The 16,884-nt window shown below is 44.3% G+C and overlaps 1 protein-coding gene across 1 annotated transcript in view; it reads right to left on the reverse strand.

The window, feature by feature from the left end:
* The window catches only part of CA8 (carbonic anhydrase 8), an 89,840-nt gene extending 73,549 nt beyond the window's left edge, over nt 1-16,291 (reverse strand). Inside the window, exons 1-3 of the mRNA XM_043601130.1 lie at nt 15,940-16,291; nt 14,670-14,861; nt 3,188-3,312 (exon numbers count right to left, since the gene is read on the reverse strand). Of these exons, the coding sequence (XP_043457065.1) occupies nt 3,188-3,312; nt 14,670-14,861; nt 15,940-16,039 (417 nt within the window). The 5' untranslated portion in view covers nt 16,040-16,291. The remainder of the gene's footprint in view (nt 1-3,187; nt 3,313-14,669; nt 14,862-15,939) is intronic.
* Nucleotides 16,292-16,884: the final 593 nt, after the last annotated feature.

Genomic DNA, 16,884 nt, shown 5'->3' on the forward strand with positions numbered 1-16,884 from the left:
AGTGTCTCTCTTCTCTCTTTCAGCACACCGTGTGTGAGCCCCCTCCCCCGGAACACCCAGCTCAGGATTCACAACCACCATTAAAACAAAGCAAAACAAAACACATAAACAGAAAACACGTGGCTTATAGCTCTCTCCCTCTGCTCCTGCCCACTCACGCTCCTGCATTTATGCGCTCCATGGGATACAACACTACGCGAACATCGGATGGTGATACAAGTATTTTCTCTAGGATTGGATCAGGGATAATCTGGGGTAACAAAGAGTATAAATATTATTCATCACCTATTTTGGAAAAATTACAGCAAGTAATTCCATTACCCTAAATATAAATATTTCTGCAGAAACAAAGCCTATCAGAATTTAATCTTCACTCAAAACAAACCATTACCTGTGCTTAATGGACCAGAGCAGTTAAAGTGGCACCAAGTAACAGAACCAGTCTGGACATGTGGTCTGGAAATGCTAATCCACTGCAGAGCAAAGAACACACACCACTGACTCCCTTAATCTAACCAAGCTTTCTCAAGGCTGTAAATTCCGTGTGTTGCAAGCAAAGCCACTAAGTTCTCACCTACAAGTTGCTGCCTACCCAACTACTCCCATCTGTCACTAAATTTTTTTTTAAATTTTTTTTTCAACGTTTATTTATTTTTGGGACAGAGAGAGACAGAGCATGAACGGGGGAGGGGCAGAGAGAGAGGGAGACACAGAATCGGAAACAGGCTCCAGGCTCTGAGCCATCAGCCCAGAGCCTGACGCGGGGCTCGAACTCACGGACCTCGAGATCGTGACCTGGCTGAAGTCGGACGCTTAACCGACTGCGCCACCCAGGCGCCCCTGTCACTAAATTTTTTTATATCACACTACGTCTTTGAAGATGGGTTGAGAGGAAGTGATGAAACGGTCTTTCAATCTCGAAGAAGAGGGCAGAGCTGAGGCACTGGCCGTCCACTGTTCAACCTGCCCCTCACTCTGCCCTCCACTACCCTGCAGGTTTAACTGTTTTGGACTGTTTTGTGCCCTCTCTCCTCTCTGATGCATCCTGGTGTGTACTTTTCCTTGTCACATCGGGTGAGGACAGCACAGTAGCCAGAGGTGACACAAAGACACAGCAGAACTGTTTTCAGGTGGTGGAAGTCAGACGATGTCTGTAGGCACTGAGAAACACAGCGTTTAGAATGGTAACGTCTGAAGACCCAACCTTCCCCATCAAGGCCTTAAAGGAGCTGCCCTCCGTTATGGTCCTCCCGATCACAAACTCAGGTGCTGCTCCACATACTGTTTTCCCTCCATCCTTAAAACACTTAATATTTCACTTTTAAGACTTGAGTCTTTTTTAATGAAAGGGTTATCCTCAGATTCCAAAGGGATTTTTTTTTGAAGTTTACTGATTTATTTTGAGAGAGAGAGAAAGCGAGGAGGGGACGGGCAAAGAGAGAGGCAGGGAGAGAATCCCAGGCAGGCTCCGCACTGTCAGCGCAGAGCCCAACGTGCGGCTCCAACTCAAGAAACAGGAGATCGTGACCTGAACCAAAATCAACAGTCAGACACTTAACCCAGGAGCCCCCGAAGAGACTTTTTAAAAATGATAATTAGGGGCGCCTGGGTGGCTCTGTCGGTTAAGCGTCCGACTTCGGCTCAGGTCACGATCTCACCGTCCGTGAGCTCGAGCCCCGTGTCGGGCTCTGTGCTGACTGCTCAGAACCTGGAGGCTGTTTCAGATTCTGTGTCTCCCTCTCTCTCTGACCCTCCCCCGTTCATGCTCTGTCTCTCCCTGTCTCAAAAATAAATAAAACGTTAAAAAAAATTTTTTAAAAATGATAATTAAAGTAATATCAAGAAGGCCTTCCTCTACCTTCATTCTTTGAAATACAAGTATCACTTCCATAAATTACACAGTAGTGATTTCTAGTCACTAGGCTGGACCAGACACAGTGTCTAGCCATGTTCAATTCCATACTTAATTAAGGATGCGTGCAGTTGCGAGGAAGGAGAGAACTGTGGGTCCTTATAGAAAGAAATATAAACAAGGCCTGGACCAACAGGGACATCACCTGCATTTCACAGAGACATACCTAGCAGTGGATTAAATGATGGGTGTGAAGAAAAGAATGAGAGGGAGACTTTTTCCTCAGGAGCTGTCTTAGCCACCTTGGGCCCAAGTTACCACGGGTGGCGTGACTTTCAACAAACACTTATTTCTCACAGTTCTGGAGATTGGGCAATCCAACGTCAAGAGGCCGACAGATCTGACATCTGGTGAGGACCCACTTCCTGGCTTACCGACAGCCATCTTCTTCTTGTGTCCTCACGTGGCAAGGAGCAGAGAAAGCAAGCTCTCTCTGGACTCCTATAAGGGCACTAATCCTGTTCATTAGGACTCTACCCTCCTGACCTCATCGAACCCTAATTACATCCCAAAGCCCCCACTTCCTAATACCATCATATTGGGGGTAGAGTTACAATATATGAATGGGGGCCGCGAATACTTCCGTCCATAACAGGAACCCATAGGATCAGTGAGAAAGACACCGTAGGCACTAAAGGTTATGACCCATGAGTGCCATGGCAGCAATCGGTCAAGTACACTTGGAACACAAAAGAGGGAGAACTCATTCTGCTTAGGGAAGGAACTCAGAAAAACTCCCATGGAAGAAATGATACGTCCACTAGGTATTGAAGAAGCAGCAGGAACCGACTAGGACAGTAAGTAAGGAGGGAATTCTTCAGACAAAATGTCTAAAAATCTCTAAATGCCAAGGGCAAATAAAACCAATTTACCAATTTTAATCAGAGCTCAACTAGACTTTTGGCTAGTGCTGAGGTGCCCCCAAAAGTTACTGGTTTTCAGTTTATCATGTATTTATGGCATCTACAAAACTGACCTCGTGAATCTGCAGAGGCAGCAGGATTTTTAGAACAGTACCAATGCTGAAAAGAAACTTATTAGTGTAGATTACCTTTACAGCCAGTTGCCCGTGTGCATCCTTCAAGCTCACCAAAGTTCTTGGGAAGCGTCATCTGCTGCCCTGAGCTTACGTTTCCGTAAATACTTTATCATTTTAATATAAATTGATAAAATCCAATTGATGTGCAACTATTTCTAAACTAAACCATTCTCAGTAAATCATTGAACACTTTACATGAACAGTAAGAGTTTTACAAGAGGATTTGTTATTCTTACCTCCATGGGAAAAGCTTTGAAATTAACTGTGTGCTCAGAACCGCGCTGGTTTTCTCTCCCCCAATGAAATCTAACTTCATACAGTTCAAATTCATGCCCTTGAGGCAATGGACCTCCTGATAGAACTGAAAAAAGAAAATTAAGTTCTGTTTAATTACATCTCAAACATACTCATCAGTATAGCATTCTAAACATGGGGAACATTTTTTACCAGAAAGCTCTCATGAGCTCTACAGATTGAATTCATATAGCCAAAATGAGAAATATATTCTAACTGTGGGATGCGCTTACACTATCATATCGATACTAGATTTGAGTCGTGTTGAGGTTTCCCCAAAAGTTACCGATTTTCAGTTTATCATCTATCCACAGCATCTACAAAACTGACCTAGTGAATTTGCAGAGGCAGCAGAATTCTTACAACAGTAAGTTCAAAACTGAAGTTCAAAAACTGAAATACTTCGAAATGTTGCAGAACATCAACTTCTTGTGTCTTTCAGGTAAAGGAGTAGACACAGAAAACACACACAGTACCTACTCTCTCTGAGACTTACATTTAGCACACTGCTCAGGAGACAAGAATAGAATCTGTGCCTCAGACTGACCAATAATTTGTTATAAACCTGTCAATAAATGAAATCCATTTTAGAGATCATCCATTTGCACCAGACTTTCAATTTAAAAAGTGTAAGCTAACAAAATTTTCCATGAAAAGAATGATTATGGCCATATGATTTCTCAACAACAAAGTAACACTTGAAAACCTATTTACCATTTTAGAACCACAGACATGCAAGTGAAATAAAATTATGACAGAATATTAACAATACTTAAAATGTCAACGTTTGGAAAAATGACATCAACGTTTGTTCTATGGGGGCCGTGTCTCTATGTCTTATTTCCAGATATAACCCAGAACTTTGTCCCAAACAAGAGCACTCAAAGGATGATGAAAAGTACATTTGTGTAAGAACCTGTCTCGAAGCAATAACATACTTTCCTTAAACATTCCGTGACAGCATACAAAAAAACTTAGTTTATTACAGATGACCAGTTTTGACATCAATGAAGGTTGTTTGCATTCTTCCTAAAAATAAATGTTAACTCTAAATGGTATTGGCTAAGAATTGTAAGTTATTTTTACTCTTTCAGTTAGGAAGCTGAAAAAATTTACCTCTTCCCCCAAGAAGCAGTCTCTGTGAAAGAAATTAGCATTCACACTCGGGCCACCATTGTGAAGGAAGCAATGGTGCCCAAGGATGAGTGCCACACAGAGGGACAGTTCTGCTGTCCATCCTTACTCTAAACCTCAAAGGAGAAGTAAGGGAGTTGGTGCAGCATTATTTGTTTGGCTGGTTCTTCATCTAATAACTTGTTCTAGAAACATGTTAGGGCTTCTGACATCCAGTACGTGTAATACAGCCAGAAGGCATAAATTAGAAGGAAGAGCAAAGGGAAAACAAAAGACAGAGACAGGTGCAGACGGGGAAATGCGGCTGCCACGCAAACGAGTGCCGTGAAATCCTTACCAAAAGTACCCTACAAATTTGGTTTTAAGCTTTCTACCAGCTCAAAGAAGAAAAAGAGCTATCAGCAGCAAAACACCATGATAATTTTCCAAGGATGTACACCTCACAACCAGCGGGGAAGGGAAGTGAGACACATGGTCTTTAGGAGAACACTACCTGGCGCGATTTTAACGTTTTCCTCACGCTTGGTCTTATTTTAAATCGTACAACAAATCAGAAGGGTCAGTCGGTGTTAATCATCCCCATCGACAGGGGAGAAAACGTGGCCAAGAGGAGCAAAGTGTGACCAGCCCTGGGCACCCGGCTAGCTAGCAAACTTCAGGAGCCTGGGACTCCACTCTTCTGATCCACATCGCCCACTGACACAGGACAGGGGGATCCAAATCTCTGCATCTGTTTGCAGGAACTAAAAACAAAAACCAATGAGTTCTTTAAGCTTGGATTTCTAAGCTGCAGTCCTTCTTTTGAGAACTACTACACCTCATCCTATTTTCCAGAACCACCAAAAAGAAAATGTAAATACATGGATCACAAAGGTTTACAGATGTCCCAAACTGCAGAGCAAGTGCATGGCATCGTGTCCAATAACCCATCCATGCTGTGAATGAAATGCTTCTATTTCAACCACCATGCCACAGTTTGTGAATAAAAATCATTCCTTTCCCTTGGCTGTCCAATGCTGGTCTTGAGAAAAACCAGGAAGGAAGTCTGGGCTGTACCCACTCCCAAAGGTGGAATGTACCCCACCTCCTAAACCAAAAAGAATAAATGGGAAAAAGCTTCTGGTACGTCCCGTGCCACACCCCAGCCTGCATCATCAGAACTAGAAAACATACCCCTCACCATGCGCAGCTACAGCCGGACCTGAGGCCTGCTGGGGGGAGACGGGTGTTCTCTCACTCTCTACTCTTTCAATAGAAGGCAAAAATGGTCTTAGAGGAGGCTTAGCTCCACGTTGCTAAAGAAAAAGAAAGGGTAGCATCGTGAAATGAAGCACATGTGAAATGGGAAAGAGGATTTTAAAAAATCTTTCCCCAAAACCTCTTTTCAGGGTGCACTCAAACACACACACACACACACACACACACACACACACACACGCAAGTGTTTCTGAACTGTTACAGGGCAGTCCACCAATACTCTCCTATAGAAAAGGAGGAAACGGACCTTGAGTGATTTCAGGGGACCAAAATACAACCTCCACCTGATCGATGCCTGATATTTCTTCAACAGGAATGAAAGTCTTTAGTTTGAAACTTGAGGACAGAGCTGATATTTTGACCTGTGTCTTCATAGGGAGAAATTCCAGGCCCCCAGGGGTTTATTTACTCATCCTTTCAACTAGTATTTTTATACCAGGTACCATATTAAATACTTAAGATACCCTGACTATGATAAAACCGACAAAATTCACTAGCCCTATGGGTCTTACATTCTATTGGATAAAATGCAACTTCACGCATTAATGCTGAGTATGTGGTATTTAGTCCCTACCTGGCAGGTTTGTTAGCTGTGAAGTCATTATGTTCAATAAAATTATAATGAAACAAGAGCCTCATGGGTCTTACATTCTATTGGGTTGAAAATAAACACAAAGGAGGGAAGCATTTTGCCCAGGCCTGGTCCCCAGGGAGGGGTGACAAAGACGCAGCTTTCGGCCAGCACTCAGGCCCTGGGTACCTTTCGCTTTTGCTGCAGATGAATAATCCAAAGTTAAACCACACTAAAATCACATGGCTGTGCAAAGCCATAAAAAATGACAAAATACTGACTTCAGAATTTTATGAGGTGCCAAGTAAAAGCATTACCTGTTCATCCCCCAAGAATGATTGCATCTATAGACTAAAAATAAATAGTAGCTCTGTTTTACCCATTTGGCAACATCCTCTTATTCTCCCTTTTCCCAGCCTATTTTTTCATAAGGAAACTAGTCATACCAAAAGCGGTATACTCTCCTTACATTTATGCGTATCAAATTTTGCTGAGTGATATTCTGTCACCACGTGGCAGGTTTATTAGTTGTGATGTCATTATGTTCAATAAAATTACACTGGAACAACATGAAAGTCACACTGATGACACATTGCATTTCCTTAGAATAGCACACTCGTGGAAAGAATATAAAATAAGCCAATGCAATTGCCACCGTCTGCATTTTCTCTAACAGGCATGGCTATTATGCTTATCCACATAAAAAGCGCTCCTTTCAGAAGCCTCTGCAGAATTTGAGAATCCCATAAAGACATGATATAGAAGCATTTACCCAAGTCCAACTAAGCTTCCACAATCCTCTGCCGAAAACAAATTTTCCAGACAGTTCAAAGGCTATTGATCAAGGCTTATTCCCCCTCATTTCATTTGAGTTTAACACACGTTTTGAGATACACTCCATGCCCAGCCCCGTGCTGACCACCAAGAATCTCAAAAGAAGGACATAGGCTCAGGGCTAGCAAGACATTCTCAGTGCTTCGTGAACTTAATACTGTAGTTTAAACAGGTTACATCAAAAGCAGTAAGAGAAAGCGCCAAGGAACCGGGAGGATACCAAGCAAGAGCCACGCCAAAACCAACGGGGCGTCAGAAAGTCATGGAACGCTTTCCAGAGGAGATAACTAAGCAGAGTCTGGAAGATCAAGCCGAGAGAAGTGAGCGAGTACATTCCAAGCGGCCAGAAGAGGCTGAGAAACCCTGAGTGTGTTTCAAGAGAAAAAAGGTAGGCTTCAAGATGTGAGCCCCGGGAGGGGACTTGTAGGCTGTACCTAAGAGCTGGAGTTTATCACAGAGGGAATCACCGATAGCTTTTAAGCAGAGAACTAATATTTTTTTGCCCTTTAAAATACTACTCCCATACCTTCCTGCACAGTGGACCATCAAAGGACAAGCCTAAATGGCTGGCTGTCCCAGCTCAGGCAGACATGGTGAGGCCAGGAGACAGAGCCTGCCAGAGCCTTATCTCCAACACGGAGGGAAACCCATGTTAATGGTCCCTGATGTGTCCCCCAAAGGATCTCAAGACCCAAAGAGCTCATTCTCGACAGGTCTACCTGGACGGTGGACCATCAGAGGGCAAGCCTAACCAGCTGGCTGTCCCAGGAGACAGAGACTGCCAGAGCCATATCTCCAACATGGAGGGAAACCAATGTTAAGGTCCCTGATGTGTCCCCCAAAAGATCTCAAGACCCAAACAAACAGCTCATTCTCGACAGGTATGAAGGTTTCGTAACCTCAGTTTAAATTTTAAGGAATCCAAAAGGTAGTCATAAAACATTCCAAAAATAGTATAAATTAGTTCTTTTTTAGCTTTTAAAGGCATAAATGCAAAAATCAATTATTTTATGGTCTTTAGCTTTTAACCTACACTTTCATTTCATATTAAAGAACAAATATCATCAGCTTTTAAGAGTGGATGTAACATTGACAGTAGGGGGAGGAGGCCAGTTAGGTTGCTCTGTATAAGCAAAGTGAGACAGATTAAGGCAATGTTCCAGGTGATGCAAGACCCCCAAAGTTAGCTAATAATAAGTATACTCAGAAAGAAATTCAACCCTGACATCCCTATAAATAAACGATACAGAGCCACTTCCTAGGTGAAAATAACTTAAAGATATTTTTGACAACTTCATCTTTAAATCAGCAAGGCTGTTAAGAAGCACTATAAAAAGTTGTCATGGTTTGGGGGGGGGGGGGAAAGCATGATTGACAATAAAAGTAATCTAGTCTAAATTTAATATTGAGAATTATAAAAGACCCAGAAGTAAAATTTTCTAATTAAGGTTTCTATAATAAGTTACTGCGAAGGGTACAAATGACCTGTCCTGATTAGCAATCTCTCCCATACTGACGGCCCGTTAAAAATGTCATTACCCTTAACACACTGTTTGTCGTCAGAAGGAAAGACATTCTATTCCAGAAGCTTGGCCAGTCTCACGCTTTTTCGTGACTTAAGTATTAAACCACTCAGGCTATAGAAATCTACAGTGCTATTTTTATACTCAAGCTACTTTTCATACCGCTGTAAGATGTCTGATTTTAATTTGTGCACACTAAACGTTACGATTCCTGCAGTACAGGGATTCCCGTGTCCTACAGGGAAATGGAGCCGTCTCTGTGGCAGCCTCAGTAAAATGCCCCATAGTCAAGAGACAACAGGACCTGGAATGTGGTGCTCGGCTCAACCCACGTTAGAAGGCACTCTGTCACCTTGAAATATGCACAAAGGGTGAAGCACAGCGACAGGATCCAAAGTGTGGTCCGGTCACAGGGGCTCCACCCCAGCGCACGTCTCTGACGATTCCCATCTTGGCCATTTCACGGAATCAGTCACCGAAGCCCTGTGGATGGCATCTCAGAACCACCCCCCGCCCCCGCCCCTTGTCACCCCTGCCTTTCCAATGGCACTCCCAACACAGCAGCTGGTTTGGTTAACTTAATCTCTTGCGATAACTTTCAAACTGGCTCCCGACCTCTCCCAGATCCCATCTTACTCGGTATGGCCGGGTTAATTTTCCTAAAACATATTCTACAGAGGGGAAAAAAAAAAAAAAAAAAGGTTATACTCTTTACACCTGGCTCCAGATCCCTCATGAGTTTGCTCCAACACAGCCACTCCATTTATAGATTAACCTCATTTAACACGAATGAATCTTTTCTTTCAGTTATACTTCAGGATTCACTTCTCCTCATCCAATGTCTACACCATCCCATATATCTTATGTCCTTTCTGCTTACTGCCCTCTCTCCCCATCCACATTCCAAACATTCCAATCCAAATGCTCTTCAGTCTTTGTGTTTTCTGCAAATGCTACTTCCTGAGCCAATCCTCCCCTAATAATGTCAGCCAAAACTAAACTCTCCCTTACACCTATCTTTCACGATCCGCCACTGGAAACTTGTTTTTTAAAACGTTTACTTTTGAGAGAGAGGGGAGAGAGAGCATGAGCAGGGGAGGCGCCGAGAGAGAAGGAGATAAGAGTATTTGATGCGGGCTCTGCACTGAGAGTGGCGAGCCCGATACGGAGCTTGAACCCATGAACCGCGAGATCACGCGTGACCTGAGCCAAAATCAAGAGTCAGGTGCTTGACCAACTGACCCACCCAGGCACCCCCCCCCACTGTGTGCTCCTTGAAGGCAGGGTGCAGGCCTGATTTATATTTACCCGATCCAAGAAGGGTAATACCTTACAAAAAGGGTAAAACAAAGATTGCCACCTGCACCTTGGCAAGCCAGATAAAACCAGCGTGAGAAGCCAATGCATACTGCTGAGTGAAAGAACGAAAGAAGCCAATGTAGGATCCCAACTAGATGACATCCTCAAAAATGCAGAACTACAGTGAAGGTAAAAAGATACTAACACAATTCTTAGGCCCATTCCTAAATATGAATAAAGAGCCAGAGATAACTTGACATTTGAGAAGACCGCTCATCTTAAAAACAGAGACCAAACAAATAGAAGAAAGAACCCAGAATAAGTGGAGACATAGAACAGAAAAAAAGCAATAGAGGAAAGAATGGAGAAAGAGCCTGCATTTATGAAATAATTTTCAGAAGGTATACTTGGTCAACAACAACAAAAAAAATCATAGAAGAAGCATTTTCTTATTAAAAATGTAAGAGCAGGGGCACCTGGCTGGCTCAGTTGGTTGAGCGTCCGACTCTTGATTTTGGCTCAGGTACTGATCCCACGGTTTGTGGGTTCGAGCACCGCATTGGGCTCTGATGCTGACAGCATGGAGCCGGCTTGGGATTCTCTCTCTTACTCTCTCTCTCTCTGCCCCTCTCTCACTCAAACATTCTCTCTCTCTCCGTCTCTCAAAAATAAACTTTAAAAAAAATATAAGAGCAGAAATGAAAATTTTAATAGACCGAAAGGCATACGTTGAGGAAATCTACCAGAGAGTAGAACAAAAGAACAAGAATATGAGTTACAAAAGAAGAAAATAAAGAAAAAACAGAAAACTTATCAATAATGTAAGAAAAGAAGGTATACTTTGACAACTAAAAAAAGTCATAGAATAAGCACCCTTTTTTTTTTATAATGCTTATTTTTGAGGAAGAGAGAGAGACAAAGAGCACAAGCAGGGAAAGGGAGAGAGAGAGGGAGACACAGACCCAAACCAGGTTGCAGGCTCTGAGCTGTCAGCACAGAACCCAACACGGGGCTCAAATTCATGAGCCTCAAGACTATGACCTGAGCTGAAGTTAGATGCTTAACCAACTGAGCCACCCAGGCGCCCCAGGCACAATTTTCTTAGAAGTTAAAAATGTTAGAGCAGAAATGAAAAGTTTGAGAGAAAGACTGAAAGATATAAATTGAGGAAATCTACCAGAAAGTAGGACAAAAAAAAAAAAATATGACTTACAAAAGAAGAAAATAAAAAAAAGCAGAAAACTTATTAAATAATGTAAGAAAATTTCTAAAAAATGACAGACACAATTATTCTGATCAAAAGGCACACCAAGTACCCAGGACAGACACACACACGGTATCCAAACATTTAGCCCTCACATGCCCTTCTTCCCAGGAAGTTACTGGAAGATAGACCACAGGAGGGAATAAACCTAGAAACTCCCTGAAATGAGGGATCAACCTCAAAAGTGGATGCCCAGCATCCAGGAAACATGGGCTTGGACACAAGAGACCAGCGAAGGAACTCTCTAGGCATAAGGTGCAGGCAGCTGCAAGGGATGACTACAGGGCAGGCCTGGAGAGCATGCGGTCCAAGTGGAGCAGAAGAAGGGAGGAGAGGCCTCCAAGGGAGGGTGGAAGGACCTCTTGATGATCTGCCATCTGTCAAGAGTCTGGAAATGAAATCATGAGAGATAAAGATGCAATTAAATAAATAAAAATGCATGAACTCCAGGGGAGAAAAACTCCATATTGTTCAATAAAGGAAACAGAATCTAGTCTCAGCTGGAAACAACAGCCACACACTCATAATGATAAAAAAAAAATAATGCAGGGGCGCTGGGGTGGCTCAGTGGGTTAAGCATCTGACTCCGACTCAAGTCATGACCTCGTGGTCTGTGAGCTTGAGCCCTGCATCGGGCTCTGACAGCTCAGAGCCTGGAGCCTGCTTCGGATTCTGTGCCTCTGTCTCTGTCTGCCCCTCCCCTGCTTGTGGTGTGTCTCTCTCTCTTTCTCAAAAATAAATAGACATTACCAAAAAAAAAATTTTTTTATTAATGCATATTCTTTAAATAAAAATTGCAATTTAAGTATACAGGGACAACAGAGGGGCAAAACCACAATGGGGGAGGAGAATGAGAGAACCAGCCTCATTCTCCATGGCAAGGAGTCCATGGAGATCTTAAATGTCAAAGCATGACAGTAGATACGTATCCACAAAGGATGAAGGAGAGAGCAGGAGAAATGGCTAAGAGCTAAAAGTGGCTGTCACCAGGGCAAAAAGTATATTTTTGCAGGGGGAAGGGTATAACCAGGCAGAGAGAGAAACATGTAGTACTAGTCAGCTATTTATTTTTTTTTTTCAACGTTTATTTATTTTTGGGACAAAGAGAGAGCATGAACGGAGGAGGGGCAGGGAGAGAGGGAGACACAGAATCGGAAACAGGCTCCAGGCTCTGAGCCATCAGCCCAGAGCCCGACGCGGGGCTCGAACTCATGGACCGCGAGATCGTGACCTGGCTGAAGTCGGACGCTTAACCGACAGCGCCACCCAGGCGCCCCTACTAGTCAGCTATTTAAATTACAGCTATGTTCTATTTTGATACAGATAACACTTGAATTAAATAAATAAATGGCAGGGTGTTCGGGGCTTACAGACTACCCCTTTGAGAAGCTCAAATATCCTAGGGGGGAAAAAATGGTCCAGACGTAGTATTTTTTTTTCTTTGGTTGTTACTTGTTTTTTAAGTTTGAGAAATACTAAAAAGGAGGAAACAAGGAAGAAGAAATTGTTATGGCAGCAAGGAGACAGGGCATCTAAAGGAGAAAGCTCCCTAAGGAGGCAGGAGGAAAGGGTGTGGAACATGTGTCTCCAAATTAGGCTAGGACAGCCGTACAGAGAGCTCTGCCCGGCCGGTCAGGGGTCAGGGGTGGAAGGTGGAGGGACCCCGAAAGGGAAAATCTTGCGGGTAGAGAGTTGAGACACTGCTTGACAGTGTCTGTTCTGGGCTAAGAGAGGGGGCCAAGGAAAATCGTGAAGGGACCAGAAGGAAATGTTAAATTCAATTCCATCACATTAAATCGGCTCTAAGAGCAGAATATTTGTACTCAGCCATCCCTCTATGCTCCCATATTTCGTAACACTTCCACTAGCATTTACACTAATGCTTTAAAGAATTGTGTTTTGGGGTGCCTGCATGGCTCAGTCGGTTGAGCGTCTGACTTCAGCTCAGGTCATGACCTCACGGTTTGTGAGTTCAAGCCCCCGCATCGGGCTCTGTGCTGACAGCTCAGAGCCTAGAGCCTGCTTCGGATTCTGTGTCTCCCTCTCTCTTTGCCTCTCCCCCCTTATGCTGTCTCTGTCTCTCTCAAAAATAAATAAACATTAAAAAAAGAAAATTTAAAGGATCGTGTTTTTCACTAAACTATGAATCCTGGAGAACAGTCTTATCTATTTGTATACAACCTATACTCACTCACCACAGTGCTGATGTGCAATGCATTTTTGTTGTATAGATTTATAAATGTTTATTTCCAGAAATACCAAGGCATGTCAACATACCAATACACATTTATTATTACATTCAAATGTTTTTCATAAACCAGAAGTCAGCATTTAATAACTGTACTGTGTTCTTAAAAAGTACCACACAATGTCTCTCCTGGATACCCTCCCCCACAAAATCTTACTTAAATCCAAATTTATATCTGAAGTGGTTTCTCTTCGACTACATATAGTAACACCTACAATCTGTTTGATGATGTCCATACCTTCACTAAACTCAGAACAGCAGGGAAAACTACATCCATCTGTGACTAGCTCATGGACTCTAAATTAAAGTTCAGGAACATTCACAATGAGTTAAAAAAAAAGGGGGGGGGGCACCTGGGTGGCTCAGTCGGTTGAGCGTCCGACTTTGGCTCAGGTCACGATCTCGCAGTTGACGAGTTCAAGCCCCGCATCGGGCTCTGTACTGACAGCTCAGAGCCTGGAGCCTGCTTCCAATTCTGTGTCTCCCTCTCTCTCTGCCTCTCCCCTGCTCATGCTCTGTCTCGATCTCAAAAATAAAGATAAACATTTAAAAAAAAAAATCCACTGTTGGAAATCAGTACCTGCCCTGCCAAATAACAAACCTAAAGATTTTATGGGTTGAAATATAAAATTTATTAATTCGGAATTAATTTGGGCACAGAGGATCTCTGCTCATTAGTATTTCCTAGCATTTCAACATACTCTAATTTTATATTCTTACCAAGAGAGAAATACAACTATTATTTACTAAGAAAAACATTAATATGCATGCTAATTTTTCAAAATTCTTCTTTCCTCTCTCCTACGTTTAAGCCAACTTTCTTGACAATTTCCAACACCTTTTCCACAAAACATTTCAGATCCATCTCAGATGAGTTCAAAGGGGAGGGGAAGAATTAAAAATAAAAACAGGAGTTTTGTTGGCTATTTAAGTCTTTTACTAAGTTTAGAGATGTTTTTGATTGCTATTAGTTGAAATTCTTCTTGTCACATTCATATAGTAGAGAAAATTAATTTGAAAAGTTTATCCTGAATGCCAGATTAGCTCAAAAAATCCTAATCTTTAGTTTCACCAAGCAGTGAAAGAAGAGAATAATTATCTGAACGAGTTAAGCCAAACAACAATTTAGGACAAAATGCAAATTAGTACACCTGCATATACTTTTGCTCAAATCCCACCAAGTTTAAGTCGACCAACTAAGGGTGTTCCAGCAAGATCATACAACACAGAGCAACCAAACTGCCATCTTCATTATTTCATCCTTTTATCCTTTCAAAAATGTTTTCTAATATACCTGATTTTGACTTCAGGATAACCTGAATGGTATGTCCATCATTGGTCACTTCGCAGTCTCGGCAGACCACATAATTTGGGGAGAGGCGGACATCCAGAAGTGAGGGGTCATATCTAGCTTCTCTTGAGTTTAGGTTAATGGGAGACTGGTATTCCCCATTAGCATCGGGAAACACCAAGCCCCACTCCACACCTAAGGACAAAATGAAGCAAATTTAGAACAGGTTTTAAAAAGTTCCGGTAAAATTTAACATGCAAAGGCTAGTTTAAACACTGTTTATGATCCTTGACGGATGAAATACGATAAATGGGGAAGAACTTCCGCATTCATATTCCGAATGATCTAAAGCTATCAAATACATACATAAAATCCCGGACTAACAAAATAGCCTATTTGTATTTGTCCACATAGATGTAATCCTTTATGACTCTAGGAAGGCTAGCTCATCTTTAAGTGATTAAAAAAACAGTAATTCCACAAAATTTTTTTCTGCTCATGAGTTCAATTACATGCACTACTGGGGAAATACCTGTAACTCAACTTGCTCGATGAGAGCCAAAAACCACTAAATCTGATGCTAGTGAATGAACACCTCTTTAACAGAATGCAAAGACGGTAATTTTGAAGTGGATATATGTACGTATGCCCACACCTATATCTTCACGCAATACAGACTCATATTCTCTTTCCCTATTTTATAATTAAAGTCAAAAATTCCACATCTGTTTCAACACCAGCCCCCGTGGTCACATGTATGAGGACTCCTACATCTTCCGGGATACATGTAGCAAGCAAAACTTTTTAAGAAGTCAGCCCCCTTCGGACCAAACCCGCTGACCGAGCTTGAAATCCAGGCCTTCTTTAGAAAGAGCTGAACAGTTAGTTTCCTTCACGAACCGAGGGGCGGCAAGGACACTTTCTGCCCGTAGGGTGGTCGCGGCAGCACCGTGCACCCGAAGGTGCTGAGCGACACGTAACGCCGCTCTTCGCGGGCCCTCGGCGCGCGCACAGAAGTGTTCCGGGGCGGCCGAAGGCTGGCCCTCCAAACCGCCGCAGGTGCCAGCCGCCGCGGGGCAGGAAGCCGGGCTCCCCGACGCGAACGCGGACGGCGGGCACGCCCTCTCTCCTGGAGCCACTTCCACCAGTGGAGCGGGTGCGCGCGACAGACACGCACGTGGGAGAGCGGGGCGCAGCGGGGACCCCGCGCTCGGCGGGACGCACGCGCGGCGCCCGGGACCCCGGACACCCCGCCCGACGCGCGGCCGGTTACCTTCTTCGTAGCCCCACTCCACCCCCTCCTCCTCTTCCTCTTCATCCTCCTCCTTCTCCGGGAAGGCGACGGAATCTTCGATGAAGCTCAGGTCAGCCATGGGAAGGCCGTGGGTCCCCTCGGCGCTCTCGCGCCGCCGCAGGGAAGCGGGCGGGAGTGGGACCGTGAGCGCGTGTGAGTGCGCGCGTGCGGGGGTGCGGGTGAGCCAGTGGGGCTGTGGGCGCGCTCGTGGGGGCGTGAGCGCGCGAGGCGGGCGCGGGCCGAGCCGGACTTTTCGGGCGGCGGGCGCTGCGAGAGCGTCCCGAGTCCCCGCGGAGCGCGAGTGGAGCCGCGGCTCCGGGAGCGGCAGCCGGCGAATTATAAACCGGACGGGGGCGTGTCTGGTACGGGAGGATCCGCCCCGCTCGCTCCGTGGCCCCCGCGCAGGGGGGTTGGACGGCGGGGAAAGGCCTCGGGGCTACCGGGCCCCACCAGGGAAACTGCAGAAGCCCCGCCCCCTACCTGCGGCGTCGCCTCCCCGCGGCCGGCTCTCCCACGCTTTACCTTCCAGGAGCCCGCGAGTCACCCAGGGCCTGCCCTCGGGCTCCCCCGCGTGCGGGGGCCTTGACCCGGGGCTTTCGACCTCCGTCTACTTCATTTAGGCTTTACTGCAGGAAATGCCCAAAAGAAAAAAGGTGGGGGAGGAGGTCGAGGAGAGGCGAGATGAATTGCCTTGAGTAGGAGAAAGAGAGGACTGGGAGACCTCAAGAAAAAAGTTTCCCACTCCCGATCTTTATTATTGGCGGTTTACTATATAATTCGCCCTTGAAGGATGACGGAAACGGGAATGGAAAAATTCCCGAGAAACTTGTAGTTCCTACAACCATTTCGGACAAAATTGTTTTAATCTAGAGAAGTAAATATAATCCGGGGAATTTTTTCCATTAAAAAAAAAATTATCTCAAA

The sequence above is a fragment of the Prionailurus bengalensis genome, chromosome F2 (assembly GCF_016509475.1).
Source record: "Prionailurus bengalensis isolate Pbe53 chromosome F2, Fcat_Pben_1.1_paternal_pri, whole genome shotgun sequence".
In the NCBI taxonomy this organism is placed as follows: domain Eukaryota; kingdom Metazoa; phylum Chordata; class Mammalia; order Carnivora; family Felidae; genus Prionailurus; species Prionailurus bengalensis.